This window comes from Heterodontus francisci, chromosome 18 (genome assembly GCF_036365525.1).
Source record: "Heterodontus francisci isolate sHetFra1 chromosome 18, sHetFra1.hap1, whole genome shotgun sequence".
In the NCBI taxonomy this organism is placed as follows: domain Eukaryota; kingdom Metazoa; phylum Chordata; class Chondrichthyes; order Heterodontiformes; family Heterodontidae; genus Heterodontus; species Heterodontus francisci.
In genome coordinates, this window is record NC_090388.1 from 37149729 (window position 1) to 37173511 (window position 23783).

The window sequence follows — 23783 nt, forward strand, 5'->3', positions numbered from 1 at the left end:
TCAAATATTTACAAACCTCTATGTGGAAAATATTAGGGAAGATCAATTTATATAGAGATCCATGAAGCATGATTTCGCTTAAAATTATACTACTTCCAAGTATAAATGTTAATATTTGCAAAATGTTTTAACATCACATCCATTAAGACGGACATCATTGTAAAAGTAGGTCCAGCCTCATTATCTAATAATGCATAGACATTTACTCTGGCGTAATTAATTTTAGCCAACTAAATCAGGAATTAATGATGCAACTCATAATTACAAACTTATAAGTGCAATTTGTTTAGGACCCTGTAGCTTTAAAATATTGAGACAGTCTAAAAAGGTAGCATTTATTAAAAGTTAAGCTCCACCTTACTGTCATAGCTTTAATACTTACATATTTTGTACCCTGCTGTCCAGCCACTAATCCAACAGCTGCTGTTGTACTCCTTTCACCAATATCACTTTTGCTTTGTTCTTTAGACTTTTCTTCCATCTCATCTGGCAGTTTGATGTCACCAACACCAAGAGCCTCATTCTTGTATTTCTTCACAAACTGCTCCATCTGTTTCACCTCGTTAACAGACAACTCATGGCACTTCGAAGGGTCCTGATCATGGGCAGGCAACTGCTTAGCCAACTGCTTCTTTCGATACTGAGCTCCCTCTGAGCCAGCCACTGGCTGTTTCTCCTTTGGTAGCAGTTCCATGTATCGCACAGCCTTCAAAGGAAGGAATTAGTGGAATTATTATAGCCTTCCAAGTTTGTGACTCTGGCAAGATATGTCTTTCCCTTATTTGCCTCTAAGGAAACACGTAACATCTAACTGTGCTGTCCAAGGATAAACTGATGTGGTTTCCCAACTGGTCACTCTCCCTGGACTGACTGTATTAAACTTTCCACTGGCATTTTAAAAGATGATAATTTTCCAGCTCTAGATAAAACAACATGATAAATCTGCAGCTGTTGTGATGCAAGTACTTCTGGAATGGCCAAATGCCAAACCATACAGGTTTTCATGCAAAAGTTAAAGGGACATTACTGTGGGATGCAAATACTGTTAGATGGTTAGAATTTTTCCCCCTGCACAATAAATTTTTATCTAACATTTCTTGAGATGTATGCAAATTGTTGGTACGTCACCACTACAAAACTGAAAGAAAATCTTACTATAGATAATAGTTAATAACTAGTAAATCAAAATGAACAATTTAAATGTTCTAAGAATTTATAAGTCTCAATTTTCTTTCCCACTTGGAAGTTGGTTTATAACAAAACAGTAACATTTCTGAGACAAAAACAAAAAGTGCTGGAAATACTCAGCAGGTCTGGCAGCATCTGTGGAGAAAGAAGCAAAGTTAACGTTTTAGGTCAGTGATCTTTCATCAGAACATTTCTGAGAACTGATAGATTTACACACAGAACTACATTTTTTGTGCACTTACCAATGCTTGATTTTGGACCAGTGGGGCCCATTCATATGTAACAGTGTTGAAGGACACATCCTTCTTGGCTGCTATCGGATTAGTGAGTGTCACCACATTACGCTTGTAAACAGGGACTCCATCAGCTTTAAGTTTTGCAATGAGACCCGTGTATTTCGTATCCTCAAAAAGTTTGCCCACTTTCTTATCTTCTTCGTTACCAGTGAGGACATCGTGTTCTTCTTGACCACACTTACAATTACGACAGATCTTTCTGTGAATTTAAGGTTGACATTAAATTTGCAGAATTGCTGATCCTATTTATTCTAAATTACTTCTCCAGACATGGTGAGTTATCCGTACATATTTTAGGAAAGGTGCTGGCAGAGTTGGCTGCTATAGCACAGCAGAATACAGTTTCATATCCAACATAGTAAGTTGGGATCTTCTCCATGCTGTCAGAAAGTTGTTTAGACCATACTCAAGTATTTCCTAGTACCTAGTTAATAAGCAGTGCAAGCAAAGGCCACATTGAGGGTTCCTGTCCCCTTCAGCTGAGAAATGGCGTTGAGAAGGAGAAGGAAAAAGACCTAAAGCAAGTAAAGGCAAATAAAATACAATTCAATAAGGGGAACTTACTATAAAGGATAACCAAAATTAGAGAACTGTAGATATTATATGATAGCATAAAACAAAGTGAAAGAAATGGTTAAAAGAGATACAGGAAGCACTGGCATAGTTTTAAAAAAATGTATAGTGTAGGGGACATTATTATACTTTAAAAACATTAACATTTTATTACATCATAAATAGACCAAGAGGACCACCTCACAAAAGAATTGCAAGCGATAATATTAGTTAAGAGTGCACTGGGGTTGAATAATGGTATATTTATGTGTGTGCATTCATCTTAACATATTTCATGACAAGCTTTTGTTTTTAATTGAATAAATCAGTGATTTATAACCTAAGTGCAAATACATGCTCGTAATTTCTGGCCTCCAGGTCAATCAGTGGCAGTTACTTTAAATCTGTAACAAAGTGCCTCAGTTGTGCAATGGAAGTATATTAGAAGCCAGACTTCACAAGCTTAAAAGAGAGTTAACAAAGGGAGCGTTGGCCCTATAGAAAGTGAGTCTGGGGAATTAATAAGGGAAAATAAGGAGATGGAGGATGAATTGAACAGTTATTTTGCATCGGTCTTCACCATAGAGGATACGAGTAACATCCCAGAAATAGCTGTAAATCAGGAAGTGGAAGGGAGGGAGGAACTCAAGAAAATTTACAATCACCAGGGAAGTAGTACTGAACAAATTGTTGGAGCTGCAGGCTGACAAGTCCCCGGGTCCTGATGGACTTCATCCTAGGGTCTTATAAGTGGCTAGTGAGAGAGTTGATGCATTGGTTTTAATTTTCCAAAATTCTATAGGTTTGGGGAAGGTTCCATTAGATTGGAAAATAGCCAATGTAACTCCTTTATTCAAAAAGGGAGAGAGACAGGAAGCAGGAAACTACAGGCCAGTTAGCTTAACATCTGTCTTAGGGAAAATGTTCAAAGCTATTGTTAAAGACGTTATAGCAGGGCACTTAAGAAAAATTCAAGGTAATCAGGCAGAGCCAACATGGTTTTGTGAAAGGGAAACCAATTTATTGGAGTTCTTTGAAGAAGTAACATGTGCTGTGGATAAAGGGGAACCGGTGGATGTACTTCACTTCGATTTCCAGAAGGCATTTGATAAGGTGCTACATCAACGGTTATTGCAGGAAATAAAAGCTCATGGTGTAGGGGGTAACATGTTGGCATGGGGAGAAGATTGGCTAGCCAATAGGAAACAGTAGGCATAAATGGGTCATTTTCTGGTTGGCAAGATGTAATGAGTGGTGTACCACAGGGATCTGTGCTGGGGCCTCAACTTTTTACAATTTATATAAATGATTTGGATGAAGGGACTGAAGGTATGGTTGCTAAATTTGCTGATGACACAAAGAAAAATAGGTAGGAAGGTAAGTTGTGAAGAGGGCATGAGGAGGCTACAAGGGGATAAAGCTAGGTGAAGTGAGTGGGAAAAGATCTGGCAAATGGAGTATCTTTGGCCTCCTTATCTCACGAGACAATGGGTAAGCGCCTGGAGGTGGTCAGTGGTGTGTGGAGCAGTGCCTGGAGTCGCTATAAAGGCCAATTCTAGAGTGACAGGCTCTTCCACAGGTGCTGCAGAAAAATTTGTTTGTCGGGGCTGTTACACAGTTGGCTCTCCCCTTGCACTTCTGTCTTTTTTCCTGCCAACTGCTCAGTCTCTTTGACTCGCCACACTTTAGCCCCGCCTTTATGGCTGCCCGCCAGCTCTGGTGATCGCTGGCAACTGACTCCCACGACTTGTGATCAATGTCACAGGACTTCATGTCGCGTTTGCAGACGTCTTTAAAGCGGAGACATGGATGGCCGGTGGGTCTGATACCAGTGGCGAGCTCGCTGTACAATGTATCTTTGGGGATCCTGCCATCTTCCATGCGGCTCACATGGCCAAGCCATCTCAAGCGCCGCTGACTCAGTAGTGTGTATAAGCTGGGGATGTTGGCCGCCTCGAGGACTTCTGTGTTGGAGATATGGTCCTGCCACCTGATGCCAAGTATTCTCCGGAGGCAGCGAAGATGGAATGAATTGAGACATCGCTCTTGGTTGACATACGTTGTCCAGGCCTCGCTGCCATAGAGCAAGGTACTGAGGACACAGGCTTGATACACTCGGACTTTTGTGTTCCGTGTCAGTGCGCCATTTTCCCACACTCTCTTGGCCAGTCTGGACATAGCAGTGGAAGCCTTTCCCACGCGCTTGTTGATTTCTGCATCGAGAGACAGGTTACTGGTGATAGTTGAGCCGAGGTAGGTGAACTCTTGAACCACTTCCAGCACGTGGTCGCCGATATTGATGGATGGAGCATTTCTGACGTCCTGTCCCATGATGTCCGTTTTCTTGAGGCTGATGGTTAGGCCAAATTTGTTGCAGGCAGCCACAAATCTGTCGATGAGACTCTGCAGACACTCTTCAGTGTGAGATGTTAAAGCAGCATCGTCAGCAAAGAGGAGTTCCCTGATGAGGACTTTCTGTACTTTGGTCTTCGCTCTTAGACGGGCAAGGTTGAGCAACCTGCCCCCTGATCTTGTGTGGAGGAAAATTCCTTCTTCTGAAGACTTGAATGCATGTGAGAGCAGCAGGGAGAAGAAAATCCCAAACAGTATGGGTGCGAGAACACAGCCCTGTTTCACGCCACTCAGGATAGGAAAGGGGTCTGATGAGGTGACGCTATGCTGAATTGTGCCTTTCATATTGTCATGGAATGAGGTGATGATACTTAGTAGCTTTGGTGGACATCTGATCTTTTCTAATAGTCTGAAGAGACCACGTCTGTTGACGAGGTCCAAGGCTTTGGTGAGATCAATGAAAGCAATGTAGAGGGGCATCTGTTCTTCGCAGCATTTCTCCTGTATCTGATGAAGGGAGAACAGCATGTCAATGGTCGATCTCTTTGCACGCAAGCCACACTGTGCCTCAGGGTAGACGCGCTCGGCCAGCTTCTGGAGCCTGTTTAAAGCGACTCGAGCAAAGACTTTCCCTACTATGCTGAGCAGGGAGATTCCACGGTCGTTGTTGCAGTCACCGCGGTCACCTTTGTTTTTATAGAGGGTGATGATATTGGCATCGCGCATGCCCTGAGGTACTGCTCTCTTGTCCCAGCACCGGCAAAGCAGTTCATATAGTGCTGAGAGTATAGCAGGCTTGGCACTCTTGATTATTTCAGGGGTAATGCTGTCCTTCCCAGGGACTTTTCCGCTGGCTAGAGAATCAATGGCATCACTGAGTTCCGAGTTTGTTGGCTGTACGTCCAGCTCATCCATGACTGGTAGAGGCTGGGCTGCATTGAGGGCAGTCTCAGTGACAACATTCTCCCTGGAGTACAGGTAGGAAGATAGGTAGGAAGGTAAGTTGTGAAGAGAACATGAGGAGGCTACAAGGGGATATAGCTAGGTTAAGTGAGTGGGAAAAGATCTGGCAAATGGAATATAATGTGGGAAAATGTGAAATTGTCCATTTTGGCAGGAAGAATAAAAAAGCACATTATTTAAATGGTAAGAGATTGCAGAGCTCCGAGATGCAGAGGGATCTGGGTGTCCTAGTGCATAAATCACAAAAAATTAGTTTGCAGGTACAGCAAGTAATTAGGAAAGCTAATAGAATGTTATCATTTATTGCGAGGGGAATTGAATACCAAAGTAGGGAAGTTATGCTTCAGCTATACGGGGCATTGGTGAGACCACATCCGGAGTACTGTGTACAGTATTGGTCTCCTTATTTAAGGATGTAAATGCATTGGAAGCAGTTCAGAGAAGGTTTATTAGACTAATACCTGGAATTGGGAGGGGTGGGGGGGGGGGGGGGGGGCGGGTGGTGGTTGTCTTATGAGGAAAGGTTGGACAGGCTAGGGTTGTATCCGTTGGAGTTTGGAAGATTGAGAGGCGACTTGACTGAAACATATAAGATTCTGAGGGGTCTTGACAGGGTGGATGTGGAAAGGATGCTTTTTCTTGTGGGACAATCTATAACTAGGGGCCACTGTTTAAAAATTAGGTGTCGCCTATTTAAGACAGAGATGAGAAATTTTTTCTTTCAGAGGGTCGTGAGTCTTTGGAACTTTCTTCCTCAAAAGGCAGTGAAAGCAGAGTCTTTGAATATTTTTAAGGCAGAGGTAGACAGATTCTTGAAAGCAAAGGGGTTGTAGGTTATTGCGGGTAGACAGGAATATGGAGTTGAGGTTACAATCAGATCAGCCATGATCTTGTTGAATGGCAGAGCTGGCTTGAGGGGCCGAGTGGCCTACTCCTACTTCATATGTTATATTATAGTCAGACATAAGTTTACAATTGGGGGAGAAATTCACAACTAGTGCATCTGGAAGGAATAGAATTTGATAGCTTTTGTTTCATTATTTTACAGAGTTATCAATTTCTGCAGTACTACTGCAGAAGTTTATGATTTGTTCACAGGCATACTACATTTGTTAAATAAAAACAAAGTGCTGGAAATACTCAGCAGGTCAGGCGGTTTTTATTGCGGTTTTTATTTCAGATTTCCAGCACCTGCAGTATTTTGCTTTTACATTTGTTAAAGATGTGTAATATGGTGAAATAATTATTCTGCTGTTTGATTCTAAAATTATAAATAATTCCTCTTTACCTTGTTTTCTTGATAAACCAGTGTTAATAGATTAATTTTTGGCGTGTTATGATGCTCAATATTCCTAAATAATGTGAAGAGTGGCACCAAGTCATCAAATTCTATTCATTTCATGTGCACACATCATGAATTCTGGCCCAGATGTAAACTTGTGTCTGATTGAGAGAGAGTTTGAAACAACCATGCATCAGCCTAGGGCAGACAGACTGTCACATTAACTCAGCCTCTCACAGACATATATGTGCAGAAGTGGTTTGCAACATACCACACACTTCATGACATAATTCAGCTCAGAGGTTTCCCACTTATGGATATAAGATCAGCAACATGCCTGAATACAATTTGCTACATTACTTCACTAAATTATATTCAATTCCAGCATTGGTTGCCTAGCTTTGTGGGCGGTACAGCTCATCAATTTCATTGCTCGTATAAGGAAGTAGGAAGAACTACTGCAGGGAAGTCGGTTTAATAGAGTGTAATTAGTGCAATTTAAAAAAAAAGGCAGATCCAAATCAGTATTTTAACATATGGCAGTCAGCACAGAACACCAATCAATCAAGATTCAACATCTGGACTGGTAGCAATAGAGGCCAGTTGTGAAGTTGGGGAGAATTTGTAAATGAGACAGTAGTAAAGGCAAGTTATGAAAGGCCATCCTATCTAAATAAGCTAATCTCAAAACTGGTTGCTCAGCAACATGGTAACGGAGGAGAAGTTATACAAGTGGCTGCCAAGCAAAGACAACTATATCTACTACAATAAGAGAAAATGCGCACTTGTGAATTGTAAATCAATGGCTGCTAGGTCAATCTCAGTCGCACGCAAGAGGCTCCAATATAAAGAGCGGAGCAGGAGTATCTGGACCTAAAATGCACACTTCAACCAGGAAATCTCCTACCAGTGAACGTAGGGAGTGACCAGAAGAAGAATCAGTTTGGGTACGCAGGTAAATGATTTCATAAAACAAAATTCAAGTAATAGATCCAAGATTAATGCAGGAGCCTTGCACTGAAGCTGGTCAATGTTGCTGAGTCAGAGTGAAGACTTGCAGCAATATACTGTAATTCATAGAATAGTACATGGTGATACTCATTCACATTGGCCCAGATTTTGCTGGAGAGGGGCATCTCGTGACATGCCCTGCAAGTTAGACAGACTTTTTCCCCCTCACCTTTAAACTCAGAATCATTTGGCCCTGTAAGTTGCTGGAAGTGAAGGCTGATAATGGTGCAGCGAGGGCAACAGGGCATCTGGGACCTTGGTGAACTTTCGGAATCTCCTTAACCAATGAGATTTAAGGGTTGAGAAAGACAGGTGAATGATGTGGAAGGAGGTGAATTACAGCCAAATCAAATACAGAAAGAGAAAGAAAGATTTGATTAGGAGAGAGAGAAAAAAAATACAGAATCGAAATGCAAGATTTTTAATTTCAATTTTAAAACTCTCAGCAGCAATTTTTTACCTGTAGGAATAAGACTCCGCAGTTTAAACTGTTACTTTTTCTGTGCCATAGAGGTTGAGTGGCATTGTAGAAACATAAATCTCCTCATTAAAAAGGTAATTATACTGTTGAGTCGCAGCTCTGGCTTTCTGTGGCAAGTTTGCTTGACAATTAATGCGTAAGTGTGCAGCGATTCCATGAAACTCTCAGGGTGGTTCAGAGTGAGCTGCCCTTTTTGAGACCAACAGCTGGGTGGTTCGATTCACAGGTTATCACTTCCTCACCACATTTACCCGGACAATTTGCACACTAATAATGGTGAGTGCCATTAACCTGACCATTAATTTACCAGCAAATTCTGGTGGTTAGGAGAATCAACGGGCCTCTTCAACTAAGTTGTTCTGTATCGATGAGGAAGACCGACAGTTGATGGTTACATTCTATTAGTCTTTCAAACAGTACAAGGCAAACAGCTCTGGTTTGATTTACTACAACACTTCAGTCATTTACATTGTGGTCTGTTAGTAGATAGAACAGAATTCCTGGCACCATATGAATTACTGCAGGTTTCATCAGCTGCTGAACTTACTTGCAGGGATATGAAAGGGGCCAACAAAAATGAATGCAATAGGGTACATGTAACTTTCTTCTGTGCGTGCTCAAAGGATGAAATGCGTGATCGAAATCAAGCAAGCCACTAGGTCACAGTCACATGGCTCACTTGCAAGCTGCTTAATATTTTGCCCAAACTTGAGCATAGTCACGATGCAAAAATAGACTGGTCAGCCTCAAATATATGCTGGCATCAGAAGCAAGAAAAAGCAATCCATACAAACCCCAGAATTAAGCAAATTAGACAAAGCAACAACAACAGTGTTAAATAACATTCCCCCCACCCAACTCCCCAGCAAAAAAATCTAAATGCTGAAGATAGGCAATTAAATTTGCCCCTTACTCGTGTTCACATTTGAAGCTGCTTCATATTAAACACAAGAGTTATGAAATACACATTTCTGTGCTGTGACAGAGCCTGCAGATCTGTAGTGTAGAAGCAAACTAGCATAGAGTTTCTTCCTCCTTTTCATATTTTGACCTTCCTTGCTTCAGTTGGTAATCCAAATCCTAATAGCTCCTAAGACTGGTAAAGACAAGACATGATAACAAAACCAGGAGTCATACTAAACACAGGATGAGTAATAAGATGACAAGTTTTAGCCCTGAAACCAGACACCCCACCTAGAATAAAAGAAAAGCCTTCTATTGTCAAATTTAGGGTTCATTAGCAGTTAGGCAGATCCTGACCACAATAGCTAGGTGTGCATATCTTAAACATTATGCTGCTGAGCTGCTTCAGATATAAGTACTGCTAAATCAAAAAAGCTATTGCAAAATGTGCTAGACGTTACTATTACAGTAATCTGTTTTCCAACCCAATACAAAAATATGGATACTAAAATTTAATTTAGCAGCAACATGCATTTATAACGTGAGAACAGAAAGTGCCAGAAACACTTAGCAGGTCTGGCAGCATCTGTGGAGAGATAAACCGAGTTAACGGCCAGCATTTTCGCCCACCCCAAAGAGCGGGTTGGTGGGGGTGGACAGAAAATGGACTGGGAGGCTCGGGGGGGCCCTTCCCAACCTGCTGCCACCTCCGCTGCCATTTTACACTGACAGCGGCGGCGAAAAACAGCCTATCCGCCCCAGCCCAATCAAGACCCTTAAGTGCCCAGTTAACAGCCACTTGAGGGCCTCTGCCCGCCACCACAGGGATTTTGCCATTGGCAAGCAGGTGGCCCAGTCCCAAAAAAAACCGCTGGGTAAAAGTTGGCGGCTTTCTGACAGCCTGGGTGGGGGGACCCTCCTGATCAGGTACCCTGTGCCCGAAGGAGGGCCGCCCCCCGATGCCCCAACCATCCCCAACATGCGCCCCCCATCCTCCCAGATTGATCAGCCTTGCCTCGCTGGGGCCCAACCGATCACCCCTAGCGAGGTGCCAAAAACTTACCTTCTCCCGGGCCCGTCCTTCCTCTTCTTCTTGAAGCTGGGTTGCAGTCCCAGCAGTGGCCACCACTCCAACATTTTGGTCGGTGGGCAGCTCCTGTCTGACGAGGGTAAAATTCCAGCCAATGTTCCAGGCCTGAGAACCTTCATCAGAACTGGCAAAAGTTAGAAATGTAACAGTCTTTCAGCAAGTGGGGAGTGGCTGGGGTGGTGGGAAGAGGTTAAATGACAAGACGTCATGGAACAGAATGCAAATGGAGTGCTAAATAGTTGTAGTGAAAGACAAAGCACGAGTCCAGAGAGAGTGCTAATGGCAGAATGAACAGATCTGTAAGAAAGCAAAAACGTGAAAAATAAGTTTAAGACTAGCACGTGGGTTAAAAATAAATGAATAAAATTTAAAAATATAAAAATAAAATAACAAAAAATGATGGGGCTCATGATCTGAAATTATTGAACTCAATATTGAATCCAGAAGTCTGCAGTTTGTCTCATCGGAAAATGAGGTGCTATTCCTCGACCTTGCATTGATGTTCACTGGAACACTGCAGCAGGCTGAGGATAGAAATGTGGGTATGGGAACAAGGTGGTGAATTAAAATGGCAAGCAACCAGAAACTCGGGATCATGCTTGCAGATCGTGCGGAGGTGTTCTGCAAAGCCATCACCCAATCTGCATTTGGTCCCCCCAATGTAGAGGGGACCACATTGTGAGCAGAAAATACAGTATACTAAATTGAAAGTAGTACAAGTAAATCGCTGCATTACCTGTAAGGAGTGTTTAGGACCTTGGATGGTGAGGAGAGAGGAGGTAAAAGGGCAGGTATTACACCTCCCTCGATTGTATGGGAAGGTGCCCTGTCAACTGCAGTGAGTGGGGAATCCTCAGTTGAGGAGAAAGGAAAACATATCAGACTTACCCTTTTCTCACCCTCACATGGTCCATCTCCAACACTTCCCTTCCCTTCCTCGACTTCTCTGTCTCCATCTCTGGGGATGGACTGTCCACTAGTATTTATTATAAGCCCACCGACTCCCACGGCTACCTTGACTATACTTCCTCGTACCCAGCCACCTGTAAGGATTCATTTCATTCTCCCAATGATGCAACCTTCCACAACAGTACCGCTGATATGTCTTCCTTTTTCCTCAACTGAGGATTCCCATCACACTGACTGACAGGGCACTCAACTGTGTCCGACTTATTTTCCGTACTTCTGCCCTCACCCTTTCCCCTCACTCCCAGAACCACGACAGGGTTCCCCTCGTCCTCACTTTCCACCCCACCAGCCACCACATCCAAAGGATTATCCTCTGCCATTTCCGCCACCTCCAATGTGATGCCACCACCAAACACATCTTCCCCTTCCTTCCCCTGTCAGCATTGCAAAGGGATCGTTCCCTCCGCGACACCCTGGTCCACTCCTCCATCACCCGAACACCTCTTCCCTTTCCCACAGCACCTTCCTATGCAATCGCAGGAAGTGTAATACCTGCCCTTTTACCTCCTCTCTCCTCACCATCCAAGGCCCCAAACACTCCTTACAGGTAAAGCAACGATTTACTTGTACTTCTTTCAATTTAGTATACTGTATTTGCTGCTCACAATGTGGTTGCCTCTACACTGGAGAGACCAAATGAAGATTGGGTGACGGCTTTGCAGAACACCTCTGCTTGGTCTGCAAGCATGATCCTGAGTTTCTGGTTGCTTACCATTTTAACTCACCACCTTGTTCCCATGCCTACATTTCTGTCCTCGGCCTGCTGCAGTGTTCCAGTGAACATCAATGCAAGCTCGAGGAATAGCACCTCATTTTCTGATTCGGCACTTTACAGCCTTCCGGACTCAATATTGAGCTCAATAATTTCAGATCATGAGCCCCATTATTTTTTGTTTGTTTATTATTTTTATTTTATTTTTATATTCTTTTTAATTTTATTCATTTATTTTTAACCATGTGCCAGTCTTAAACTTATTTTTCATGTTTTTGCTTTTTTACAGATCTGTTCATTATTCTTCCATTAGCACTCTCTCTGGACTTGTGCTTTGTCTTTCGCTACAACTATTTAGCACTCCATTTGCATTCTGTTCTATGACGTCTGTCATTTAACCTCTCCCCCCGCCGTCCTATCACAGTCCTTCCTTTGTGTTCTACTTTCCTCCTCCCATTTGCTGACTGTTACATTTCTAGCTTTTGCCAGTTCTGATGAACGGTTGCAGATCTGAAACATTGGCCAGATTAATAGGCCACCACCACGATGGTGGTGGGGGGGGGACAGGGTTGGCATAAAATGGAGGAGGAGGCTTTCCAAACCTGCTCCCGCCACCGCCCCCCTTTACGTAGGGCTGGGGGGGGGGGGGGGGGGGGCAAAAGACAGCTGCCCGCCGCAGGCCAATCAAGGCCCTTAACTGGCCACCTAACTCAAGAGGTGAGGTGAGAGTGACTGCCCTTGACATCAAGGCAGCATTAGACCAAGTATGGCATCAACGAGCCCTCAAAAAACTGAGGTCAATGGGAATCAGGGGGAAAACTCTCCGTTGGTTGGAGTCATACCGAGCACAAAGAAAGATGGTTGTGGTTGTTGGAGGTCAATCATCTCAGCTCCAGGACATCACTGCATGAGTTCCTCAGGGTAGTGTCCTAGGCCCAACCATCTTCAGCTGCTTCATCAATGACCTTCCTTCAATCATAAGGTTGTTGGAAGTGGGAATGTTCGCTGATGATTGCACAATGTTCAGCACTATTCATGACTCCTCAGATACTGAAGCAGTCCGTGTAGAAATGCAGCAAGATCTGGACAATATTCAGGCTTTGACTGATAAGTGGCAAGTAACATTTGCATCAACCAAGTGCCAGGCAATGACCATCTCCCCTTGACATTCAATGGCATTACCATCGCTGAATCCCCCACTATCAACATCCTAGGGGCTACCATTGACCAGAAACTGAACTGGAGTAGCCATATAAATACTGTGACTACAAGAGCAGTTCAGAGGCTAGGAATCCTGTGGAGATTAACTCACCTCCTGACTCCCCAAAGCCTGTCCACCATCTACAAGGCACAAGACAGGAGTGTGATGGAATACTCTCCACTTGCCTGGATGGGTGCAGCTCCAACAACACTCAAGAAGTTCAACACCATCCAGGACAAAGCAGCCCACTTGATTGGTACCCCATCCACAAACATTCACTCCCTTTACCACCGTTGCACAGTGGCAGCAGAGTGTACCATCTACAAGATGCACTGCAGCAACGCACCAAAGCTTCTTAGACAGCACCTTCCAAACCCGTGACCTCTACCAACTAGAAGGACAAGGGCAGCAAATGCATGGGAACACCACCATCTTCAAGTTCCCCTCCAAGTCACACACCATCCTGACTTGGAGCTATATCGCCATTCCTTCACTGTCGCTGGGTCAAAATCCTGGAACTCCCTTCCTAACAGCACTGTGGGATACCTACCTCATGTGGACTGCAGTGGTTCAAGAAGGCATCTCCTCACCACCTACTCAAGGGCAATTAGGGATGGGCAATAAATGCTGGCCTAGCCAGCAATGCCCACATCCCATGAATGAATAAAACAAAAAGATGCTGGCAGACCTGCTTAGTACTTCCAGCACTTTCTGTTCTCACTTCAGAGTTCCAGATTGGCAGTATTTTGCTTTGATTATGCATTTATATAGTGCCTTAAACAAGGAAAAACATTTTAAGGTGCTTCATAGAAGTATAAATCAGACAAAAAATGGATGCCAGACCAAAAGAAGCAGATATTCATCCTGATGACCAAAGGCTTGGCCAAAGATGTGGGTTTTAAGCAGTGTTACAGGAAGAGAAACCGGTGGCAGTTTAGAGGGAATTCCAGAAGGTAGAGCCTAGACAGTCAGAAGGCAATGCTGCCATGGAGGACTTTACAGTTCTGGGGAACTGCAGGGCTAGAAGATGTTAGAGAGATAAGGAAGGAGGAATGCCATGTACTGGGGTATTGGGAACCAATGTATGTCAGGGAGCAGAGGGTTGATTGGCAAGCAGGACTGGGTGCAGGATAGAATACAGGCAACAGAGTTTTGGATGAGCTGAAATTTTTGGAACTCTGAAGGTGGGCAGCTGGCCAGGCGAGCATTGAACTAATCAAGTCTGGAGGTGATAAAGCCATGGTGTGGCTTTCAGCAACAGATGTGCAATATTACGATGATGCAGGTAGACAGTCTTTGTGATGGAGAGGATATGGGGTCAAAAGCGGAGCTCTGGATCGAGTATGCTGAAATTGGTTGTGAGCATACAGAGTTTGTAGCAGTGCTCGAATATGATGGCTATAGAGTTTTCAAAGTTTAACTGTAGCAAATCCAAGATTGGACGCCTGACGAGCAGTGAGACAACACAAAAGCAGTGTTGGGGTTGAGCGAGGTGGTGGAGAAGTAGAGCTGGATGTCGTTAGCATACGTGTTGAAAACACTAAAGGGTGAAGTTAACAAATTTTCACTCCTGGAATGGTATTTCACCTGCTGGGAGCACATATTGTGAATTTAAAGAAGTACTACATTAGTAAAAAATTGATGGCTTTATTTTCGAATTCTTTGCCACAAACCATTGTTCAGCCATTTTTTTTTGTTTATTCGCTCATGGGATGTGGGCATCATTGGCAAGGCCATCATTTATTACCTATGCTTAACTTCCCTTGAGAAGGTGGTGGTCAGCCATCTTTTTGAACTGCTGCAGTCCATCTGGTGTAGGTAGACCCACCTTGCAATTGGGAGGGAGTTCCTGGTCTTTGACCCAACGCCAATGAAGAAACGGTGATGTAGTTCCAAGTCAGGATGGTGTGTGATGTGGAAGGGAACTTGTAAGTGATAATGTTCCCATGTGCCTGCTGCTCTTGTCCTTCTAGGCAGTAGAAATCGAGGGTTTGGAAGGTGCTGTTAAAGGAGCCTTGGTGAGTTGCTGTGGTGCATCTTGTAGATAGTGCAAACTGCAGCCACTGTGCGCTGATGGTGTAGGGAGTGATGTGATGGATGGGGTGTCAAGCAGGCTGCTTTGCCCTGGTTGGTGTTGAACTTGAGCTGCACTCATCCAGGCAAGTGGAGAGTATTCCATCACACTCCTGACTTGAGCCTTGTAGATGGTGGACAGGCTTTGGGGAGTCAGAAGGTGGGTTGCCTGCCATAGCATTCCCAGCTTCTAACCTGCAGTTGTAGCCACAGTATTTATGCGGCTGGTCCAGTTAAGTTTCTGGTCAATGGTGACCCCCAGGATGTTGAAGCTGGGAGATTCAGCAATGGTAATGCTGCTGACTATCAAAGGAAGATAGAGATGGTTAGATTCTCTCTTGTTGGAGATGGTCATTGTCTGGTACTTGTGTGGTGCCAATGTTACTGGCCACTATTCAGCCCAACCCTGAATGTTGCCCAGGTCTTGCTGCATGCAAGCACCAAATGCTTCAGTATTTTGGGCAGTGTCTTAAAGAGTTTTTAAAAAGTAGATAGTTGCTTATAAAGGAGGATGATAATAAATAATAATAATAGTAATGAGTATGTGCGAATTCAGCAGGATTGTGATTAAACTAGGTGGGTCATATGGATAAAACTAGCAGAGATTTGATGAGTCCAACTGCCTGTTACTGTGCTGTAACATTCTATAACTCTATGATCTACAACCCAAAGTATTTCACAAGGAAATGTATTCCATTAGAAGAAAGTAAATACTTGTCACACTGTGGGATGGCTTCCTGCTCAGGAATGGCATCTTTGTGATGATTCCAAGGCTGACCAGAGAATAAACAAATTGAGCTCTGCTGTCAATGACTATTCTTGCCATTGCTATGAAAACAACAAGCAGTGACTAAATGAAGAAATGTGTCTTGTGTTCAGCTTCAAAAATACTACAAAGATAATGTCCTTGATCAAGGGGACAGATACTTCACGTAGAGTTTTAAGAAGAACACAACAATTAATTTTTAAAATGGAAAGGGGGAAGAGAATATTTCACCATTATAATGATTCAGGATAATTTATTCCTTCCAAAAAGTCGACTTGGGATTCAACTGGTTAGAAAACCATATGATCAGTTTTGTTAACCATTTGTAGCAACCAATAACTTTAGCTGCTTTTGCTGTAAAGTTTACAGTGAAGTGATTTTAAAATCATTCACATCAAATGAGGAAAGTTATAAGAACATTGTTCATTCAGAATAATTCAAACAATGGTCTGAGTAAAATATGCCACAGGTGATAAATTTTCATTGCTTTTACAACAAACTTGTAAAAATTGGGTAGGCATGTTATGGCACTTAGGCACCAGCCAAATTATAACTGCCAAATTGAAGTGGACTGACACACTGGGTTTTACAGTTGAGTTAAATGTACATACATGCCATTTTGATACAAGCCAAGAATTTTGATGTTCTTTGGTCAATACCTACTGGTGTAGGTCAGTATCACTTTTATATCTAAAAGTCATACATTTTGTCATAAACATATGTAATTTCACTAAAAAAAAGCTCCATTTACAAAGGAAAATCATTTCAAATCCAACCAAATTCCACTGCACAGAATAAGGATTTAATCGTAGCCCCCTTTTAAGGAAGGGGACATGAAAAGGGGAAAATGGAGGTTGGAAGGAATAGTGGGATTGTTTCAATTGACTAATAGTACAATGCCATGAGACAAAATAAAGGGGTTCGTAGTATAGATTCTATCATTATAAATCTTAATTCTAATGTACTTTCTCATGTAAAATAACTTAAAATGGAGAGAAAAAGTTTTAAAACATTACCATTCCTGGAGCTACAAAATGAATTCTGCAATAATTTACAAATAAATCCACAGACCAAACATCGTTCCATCAAAGCTGATGAAAGGGGGGAGCAGGGTTGAAAGAAGCAGTTACTTAAACCCCACTTATAAAGAGATAAAACATGAAATGAGTGTTAAAACTTATAGTACTAAAAGCATTAGATTTTCCAAGTACAGGAAAGGGGAGGGGCATTTCGATCATTCATTAAATATACACTACCTCCAAAAGTGGAGTTCAAATCCTTCGCATTTATCCTTGCATTTCAGACATGGGGCTCCAGATCCCTGCTCATGTCCCAGGGTCATCTATGGGGGGGGAAAAAAACACTTTAGTGACCAAGAAGAAGAAATTCAATAGCATCTTATTCCTATCGGTAAAATAATACAAACAATTAATTATCAGAAATAAATGTGATTATCTGTACAACAGCAGTCAACATGATGGGGAAGTAGCTGCTGATCTTACACCCTGTCCTATTTTCTTTTCAATTGACTTCAATAAAAAGGAAATACAACCAGGGTGTGCAGCAGACAGCTGATCCACAACTGCCCATTTTTGGCCAAAAATTGAAGCTTTGCCCTTAGGGTTTTCATCCTGGCATCTAACAGATAATCTTAGAGGTAGAGATGATAGTAAATGACACTGAAAAGGTACATCCAAAATACTACTTTACATTAAGCTGTTGGAATATGACAAGGCAACAGAGCTTCACATTTGTATAAAAAAAGGACTGATATCAGGACGTTCTTTACCACACACACACAAAGAATAATCAACACTTTGAATGGACTTCTGGGCAAAATGGTGGTGGCAGAAATCTTGGAATCATACAAGAAACAGTTAGATACAGCAATAGGAGACTGTAGTGTCATTCTGGATGGATTAGTTAAGATGGAGCAAATGGGCTCCTTTATCCACAAAATACCTTGTGAAGTACGAATGCCCCAAAGGAGCTTCATACACAATAAACTATATTGTACAGTTACTGTTATAATGTGGCACTCACTATGAGCACAACAGCAATGAGACGAATGACCAGTTAATTTTTGGTAGGGTCAATGAATGAAATGTGAAATTCCTTCTATTAAAGCAAATGTATGCTGCAGAATTACATAATATGATCTTTATCTACTAAAATATTATTCCTGTGCAGATATGATGCTTTGTTTTTATATGTTTCTAAAAGAAAAAAAGAAACATAATTTTTACTGATCTGTCGCAGCTGGTCTCATTTGGATGAGATCATACAGACGTGTCTATATTTTCGGGCATCTGACCATAAAAAAGAGATGTTTTATTAGTCAAACAAGAAAAGTTCACTAAACTGTCCAGCAAACTAGTCTGGAAGTCTACAATGCAATCAGGGTTTTCCCTTTTAGGGAAATTTTAAATTGAAGCCAAGATAAAACATAAAAATCTCCAATGCAATCCATCAATTTTTATTTTGAGCCGGATGTATTTCTGAATACAATGTGGCATCAAACCAGTTTGCTTCTCATTATTTTTGGTCATGTTATTACTCTTTTCAATAACTGTCCCATTTGAGAAAAGAAAGAATGGAGAATTATCAGATTGAAGTAAGCACTGGACATGGACCTGCTGGAACACAGCCAAAATAATTCCCTATTTGACAACAGTTTTTTTTTTGCAAGAACTACAAACCCCTGGTGTTGGGGGAGGGGAAAGTTAACTCGATCATTAAAGCCACCTGGGCGTGTCAAATTGAAAACACAGAGAAAACTATTCAAGATATCCAGCAATAGTTGGCAGCAGACAAATCTAAAGTGACCAGCTTTATGGCTCCCTGAAGGTCAAATTACCACGCTACAGTGTATACAGCACGTTTTATACGGCCTGCAACTACTGATCTCAGACATTACTGCTGACAGCACCTCCTTTATACAACCTGTCTCAAATTTCAATCATCCTGTCCAGTAGAGAACTCTGCACGTGTGTTTACACAGGCCAAGGCCCATAAATTGTGCGACACCTACTGAATCATGTTCTAATCTTTGTATTGTGGCCCAGCTGCATTTAAAAAGTCAGATCTAGAGCTTCTGCTAAGCTACGGCTAAAGGTCCCAAAGGCTATTGTAAAAAAAAGAATACGTCCAGAGGGACAAGCACACAAATTCTTTTCAAAGACATCTATACACTGTCCACAATGTAAACTTTTAAGATGGAATTTACCTCTTGACTAGATTTGGCAGGATGGCAGAGAATCTTGGTTGAGTTGTAAACTATACATGCTTTTGACTTTGATAGAAAAACAGGCAGGTGATTCACTATTGCACACTTTTCACAGAATAAGAAGTTAAAATTAACCCCACCAGGTGCAGTATCGTCCACATTCAACTGTCTATCGCAACAGTGCCTCCATTGTTAGTTGTCAGATATGGTTCATTGAAAACACAGAGAAAACTATTCAAGATATGCAGCAATAGTTGGCAGCAGACAAATCCAAAGTGACCGCTCACTTCAGCATCAGAAGATTTGTGGGTTCAAATCCCATTGCAGGACTTCAGCACACAATTTAGGCTGACATGTCAGTGCAGTACTGAAGGAGGCCTGCATTGTCAGAGCGTCATATTACGGCTGAAAAGTTTAAACTGAAGCCCCCCCTGTCCTGTTAAGATAGATGTAAAAGGTCCCACAGCACTATCTGAAGAACAGCAGAGAAGTTCTGCCAGTGTCCTGGCCTTCACTTATCCCTTAATCCACACCAAAAGGTATTAACTGGCTGTTCAGCTCCATGCAATTTGTAGAACCCGGTTATACACAATTTGGCTATATCTTCTCCCTACATGCAAGAGTAAGTACACTTCAAAAGTTATTAGTTGGGACATCCTGAGGTCACAAAAGGCATTAAGTAAATGCAAGTTCTTTCTTTTCAGTTAAAAATATGCATAAGTTTCTAAAATTCAGAATATTTTAGCATTGTTACAAACTAAAATATTGTTTTAGAACTTTAGCCAGTTAAGAGTACTAAATAATTTCCATCTTCAAAATAAGACGGTTCTCAAATTCTTTGAAACAATTGTTCTGAATTGAAGTTTTCAAGCAAAAAAGAGGAAATGTCTTAGTTTGTCAGAATTTCATGCCACTGCAGATAGAAATAGTATTCATCTATTAAAGCAAGTCTGAAATACTGATAATTGGTGACGATGTCTATTAGAAACTCCCTTTTTCTAGAGGGAGATTTCAAGAACTTTTGACATCCAACATTGGACAATAATGGATATTAAAGCTGATAGGGTTAAATTGGATAAAATGAATCCAGGGATCACAGTACGTGGTTAACCCTTGCTTGTTGATTGAAATGCATGTCAACTTTGTTGCAAATGATCTCCGCATGGAGCCAGTGCTAACCATGTGGTTCACTAGCTGCATGGATCAGCTGAAGCCCAAAATCGTAACCTGCTAGCACCACTTAAAACTAGTCTACATTGCTTAAAGTTAGGCTTCATCTCTGAAAAGAGGAGGTGCTTTGTGGCTGGAGCAAGTGTCGGGAATCATGCAGGGAGTGAATCTGACCTGGAAAACAGTGAAGAATGGCACAACAAGGAAGAGAGCAGGTTCCAAGGTTTTTGATTGCTGCACTGGAGGTCTTCGTAGAGGTGGAAAGGAGGAGAGATGTTCTGTATCCACAGGGGGGAGCAGGAGGCCCTCCACACACATGGTCAAAAGGCAATGGGAGCAGATAGCCATGGAGGTCAATGCCAGGTATACAGCCCTAAGGATCTGGATGCAGTACCTCAAGATGTTCAAAGACCTCACACAAGTGTTATGGTCAGTGAATGCATCTTCAAATGTCATATCCCACCAACTGCACATCTAGCGTCAATCACTGCTCAATTCACCACACCCCAATCACTCACCTACCAACAATCAGGAATCATAATTTAACATTCATAGCATCAGCTTACCCTCAAGCCCCATCTCACAGCATGCACACACTGCCAGCTGTTGAACCATGACGGCCACATCACCCAAACAGATTGCACCACATGCACAAACACACTTCCCCGTCCCTTGCAGGACAAGATGGTGCACAACCAGAGGCAGCAGCAGCTAACTGGAGGGGGAATTGTGTGCCTGTATGTCCTAACCCCAATGGAGGATAGTGCTGACCATTATTGGAATGGGCACTGCTGAGGCTGTGAGCTGAAACCAAAGATGACAACATTCTCATACCTAATCCTCCTGTTCACATCCCACTTCCCCCTCATCCTACAAAGTCTTCTGATTTACAAGTTGCAGATGGTGTAAGGAAGCACCTCTTACTTTCCCCATTCCCTTCATCACAACCTTATTCTCATTGCTTTTTCCTTTCAGATACCCAAGTCATTCAACCTGGTCAGGCAATGGACCAGACAACTTATAAGAAAGTGATGAAGACGACACAGCACGACCACATGCTTTCACACTCAGAGGAAAGATCAGAGGTGGGATCTGCATGTGGTGAGACACCAGGCATGAATGTGCTGCAGCCACGGCAGCGGGCAAGGACAACATAGGTGCCAACTTGCTGCAGGGCGAGGTTGCATGTAGATTCCATTGCAGAGGATACAGATGAGGACACTGATGGCCCAGCTGACAGGTTGATGTGCACAACATAATGCACGGTGCACTGGGAAAACTGAAGAAAGCCTTCGTTCAATGTCTAGGAGCGTGGAGGAGTTCACCAATGTTACAAAGGGCTTTGTGTTTTTCTTACTCATTCATGAGATTTGGGTGTCACTGGCCAGGCCAGCATTTATTGTCCATCCCGATTTGCCCTTGAGGTGGTGTTGGTGAGCTGCCTTCTTGAACCGCTGCTGTCCATTTGGGGTAGGTACACCCACAGTGCTGTTGGGAAAGGAGTTCCAGGATTTTGACCCAGTGACAGTGAAGGAACGGCAATATAGTTCCAAGTCAGGATGGTGTGTGACTTGGAGGGGAACTTGCAGGTGGTGGTGTTCCCATGCATTTGCTGCCCTTGTCCTTCTACATGGTAGAGGTCGCGCGTTTGGAAGGTGCGGTCTAAGGAGCCTTGGTGCGTTGCTGCAGTGCATCTTGTAGATGGTACACACTGCTGCCACTTTGTCTCGGTGGTGGAGGGAGTGAACGTTTGTAGATGGGGTGCCAATCAAGCGGGCTGCTTTGTCCTGGATGGTGTCGAGCTTCTCGAGTGTTGTTGGAGCTGCACACATCCAGGCAAGTGGAGAGTATTCCATCACACTCCTGACTTGTGCCTTGTAGATGGTGGACAGGCTCTGGGGAGTCAGGAGGTGAGTTACTCACCTCACGATTCCTAGCCTCTGACCTGCTCTTGTAGCCAAGGTATTTATATGGCTACTTCAGTTCATTTTCGGGCCAATGGTAGCCCCTAGGATGTTGATAGTGGGGGATTCAGCGATGGTAATGCCATTGAATGTCAAGGGAAGATGGTTAGATTCTCTTTTGTTGGAGATGGTCATTGCCTGGCACTTGTGTGGCGCGAATGTTACTTGCCACTTATCCGCCCAAGCTTGGATATTGTCCAGATCTTGCTGCATTTCTACACAGACTGCTTCAGTATCTGAGGAGTCACGAATGGTGCTGCACATTGTGCAATCATCAGCGAACATCCCCACTTCTGACCTTATGATTGAAGGAAGGTCATTGATGAAGCAGCTGAAGATGGTTGGGCCTAGGACACTACCCTGAGGAACTCCTGCAGTGATGTCCTAGAGCTCAGATGATTGACCTCCAAAAACCACAACCATCTTCCTTTGTGCTAGGAATGACTCCAGCCAGTGGAGGGTTTTCCCCCTGATTCCCATTGACCTCAGTTTTGCTAGGGCTCCTTGATGCCATACTTGGTCAAATGCTGCCTGGAGTCCATCCTTTCCAGCATGTAAGTACTGACCAACTCTGTTTTCAACTTGAGGGCCCAACCACAATGCAGAACCTGATGGATGATGTCACAAATGTTCACTAATGTCCTTTAAGAAAGGAAATCTGCTATCCTTACCTGGTCTGGCCGACATTTGACTCCAGACCCACAGCAATGTGGTTGACTCTTACATGCCCTCTGAAATGGCCTAGCAAGCCACTCAGTTGTATCTAACTGCTACGAAGTCAATAAAAAATGAAACTGAACGGACCACCCGGCATCGACCTAAGCACCGGAAACGACAACAGCAAACCCAGCCCTGTCGACCCTGCAAAGTCCTCCTTACTGAAATCTGGGGGCTTGTGTCAAAGTTGGGAGAGCTGTCCTACAGACTAGTCAAGCAATAGCCTGACATAGTCATACTCACAGAATCATACCTGACAGACAATGTCCCAGACTCTGCCATCACCATTCCCGGGTATGTCCTGTCCCACTGACAGAACAGCCCCAGCAGAGGTGGTGGCACAGTGGTATACAGTAGGGAGGGAGTTGCCCTGGGAGTCCTCAACATCGACTCTGGACCCCATGAAGTCTCATGGCATCAGGTCAAACATGGACAAGGAAACCTCCTGCTGATTACCACCTACCGCCCTCCCTCAGCTGATGACTCAGTACTCCACCATGTTGAACAGCACTTGGAGGAAGCACTGAGGGTGGCAAAGGCACAGAATGTATGCTGGGTGGGGGACTTCAATGTCCATCACCAAGAGTAGCTGGTAGCACCACGACTGACCAAGCCCTAATGGACATATCTGCTAGACTGGGTATGCGGCAGGTGGTGAGGGAACCAATAGGGGAAAACATACTTGACCTCGTCCTCACCAATCTGCCTGCCGCAGATGCATCTGTCCATGACAGTATCGGTAGGAGTGACCACCACACAGTCACTGTGGATACGAAGTCCCGCCTTCACATTGAGGATATCCTCCTTCATGTTGTGTGGCACTACCACCGTGCTAAATGGGATAGATTTCGAACAGATCTAGCAATG

General features: G+C 43.2%; 1 protein-coding gene across 1 annotated transcript in view; it reads right to left on the minus strand.

Moving 5' to 3' along the window:
* Window positions 1-23783, minus strand: part of tes (testis derived transcript (3 LIM domains)) — a 59447-nt gene that overhangs the window by 27985 nt on the left and 7679 nt on the right. The window contains exons 2-4 of the mRNA XM_068050555.1: window positions 17096-17181; window positions 1431-1683; window positions 383-706 (exon numbers count right to left, since the gene is read on the minus strand). Of these exons, the coding sequence (XP_067906656.1) occupies window positions 383-706; window positions 1431-1683; window positions 17096-17181 (663 nt within the window). The remainder of the gene's footprint in view (window positions 1-382; window positions 707-1430; window positions 1684-17095; window positions 17182-23783) is intronic.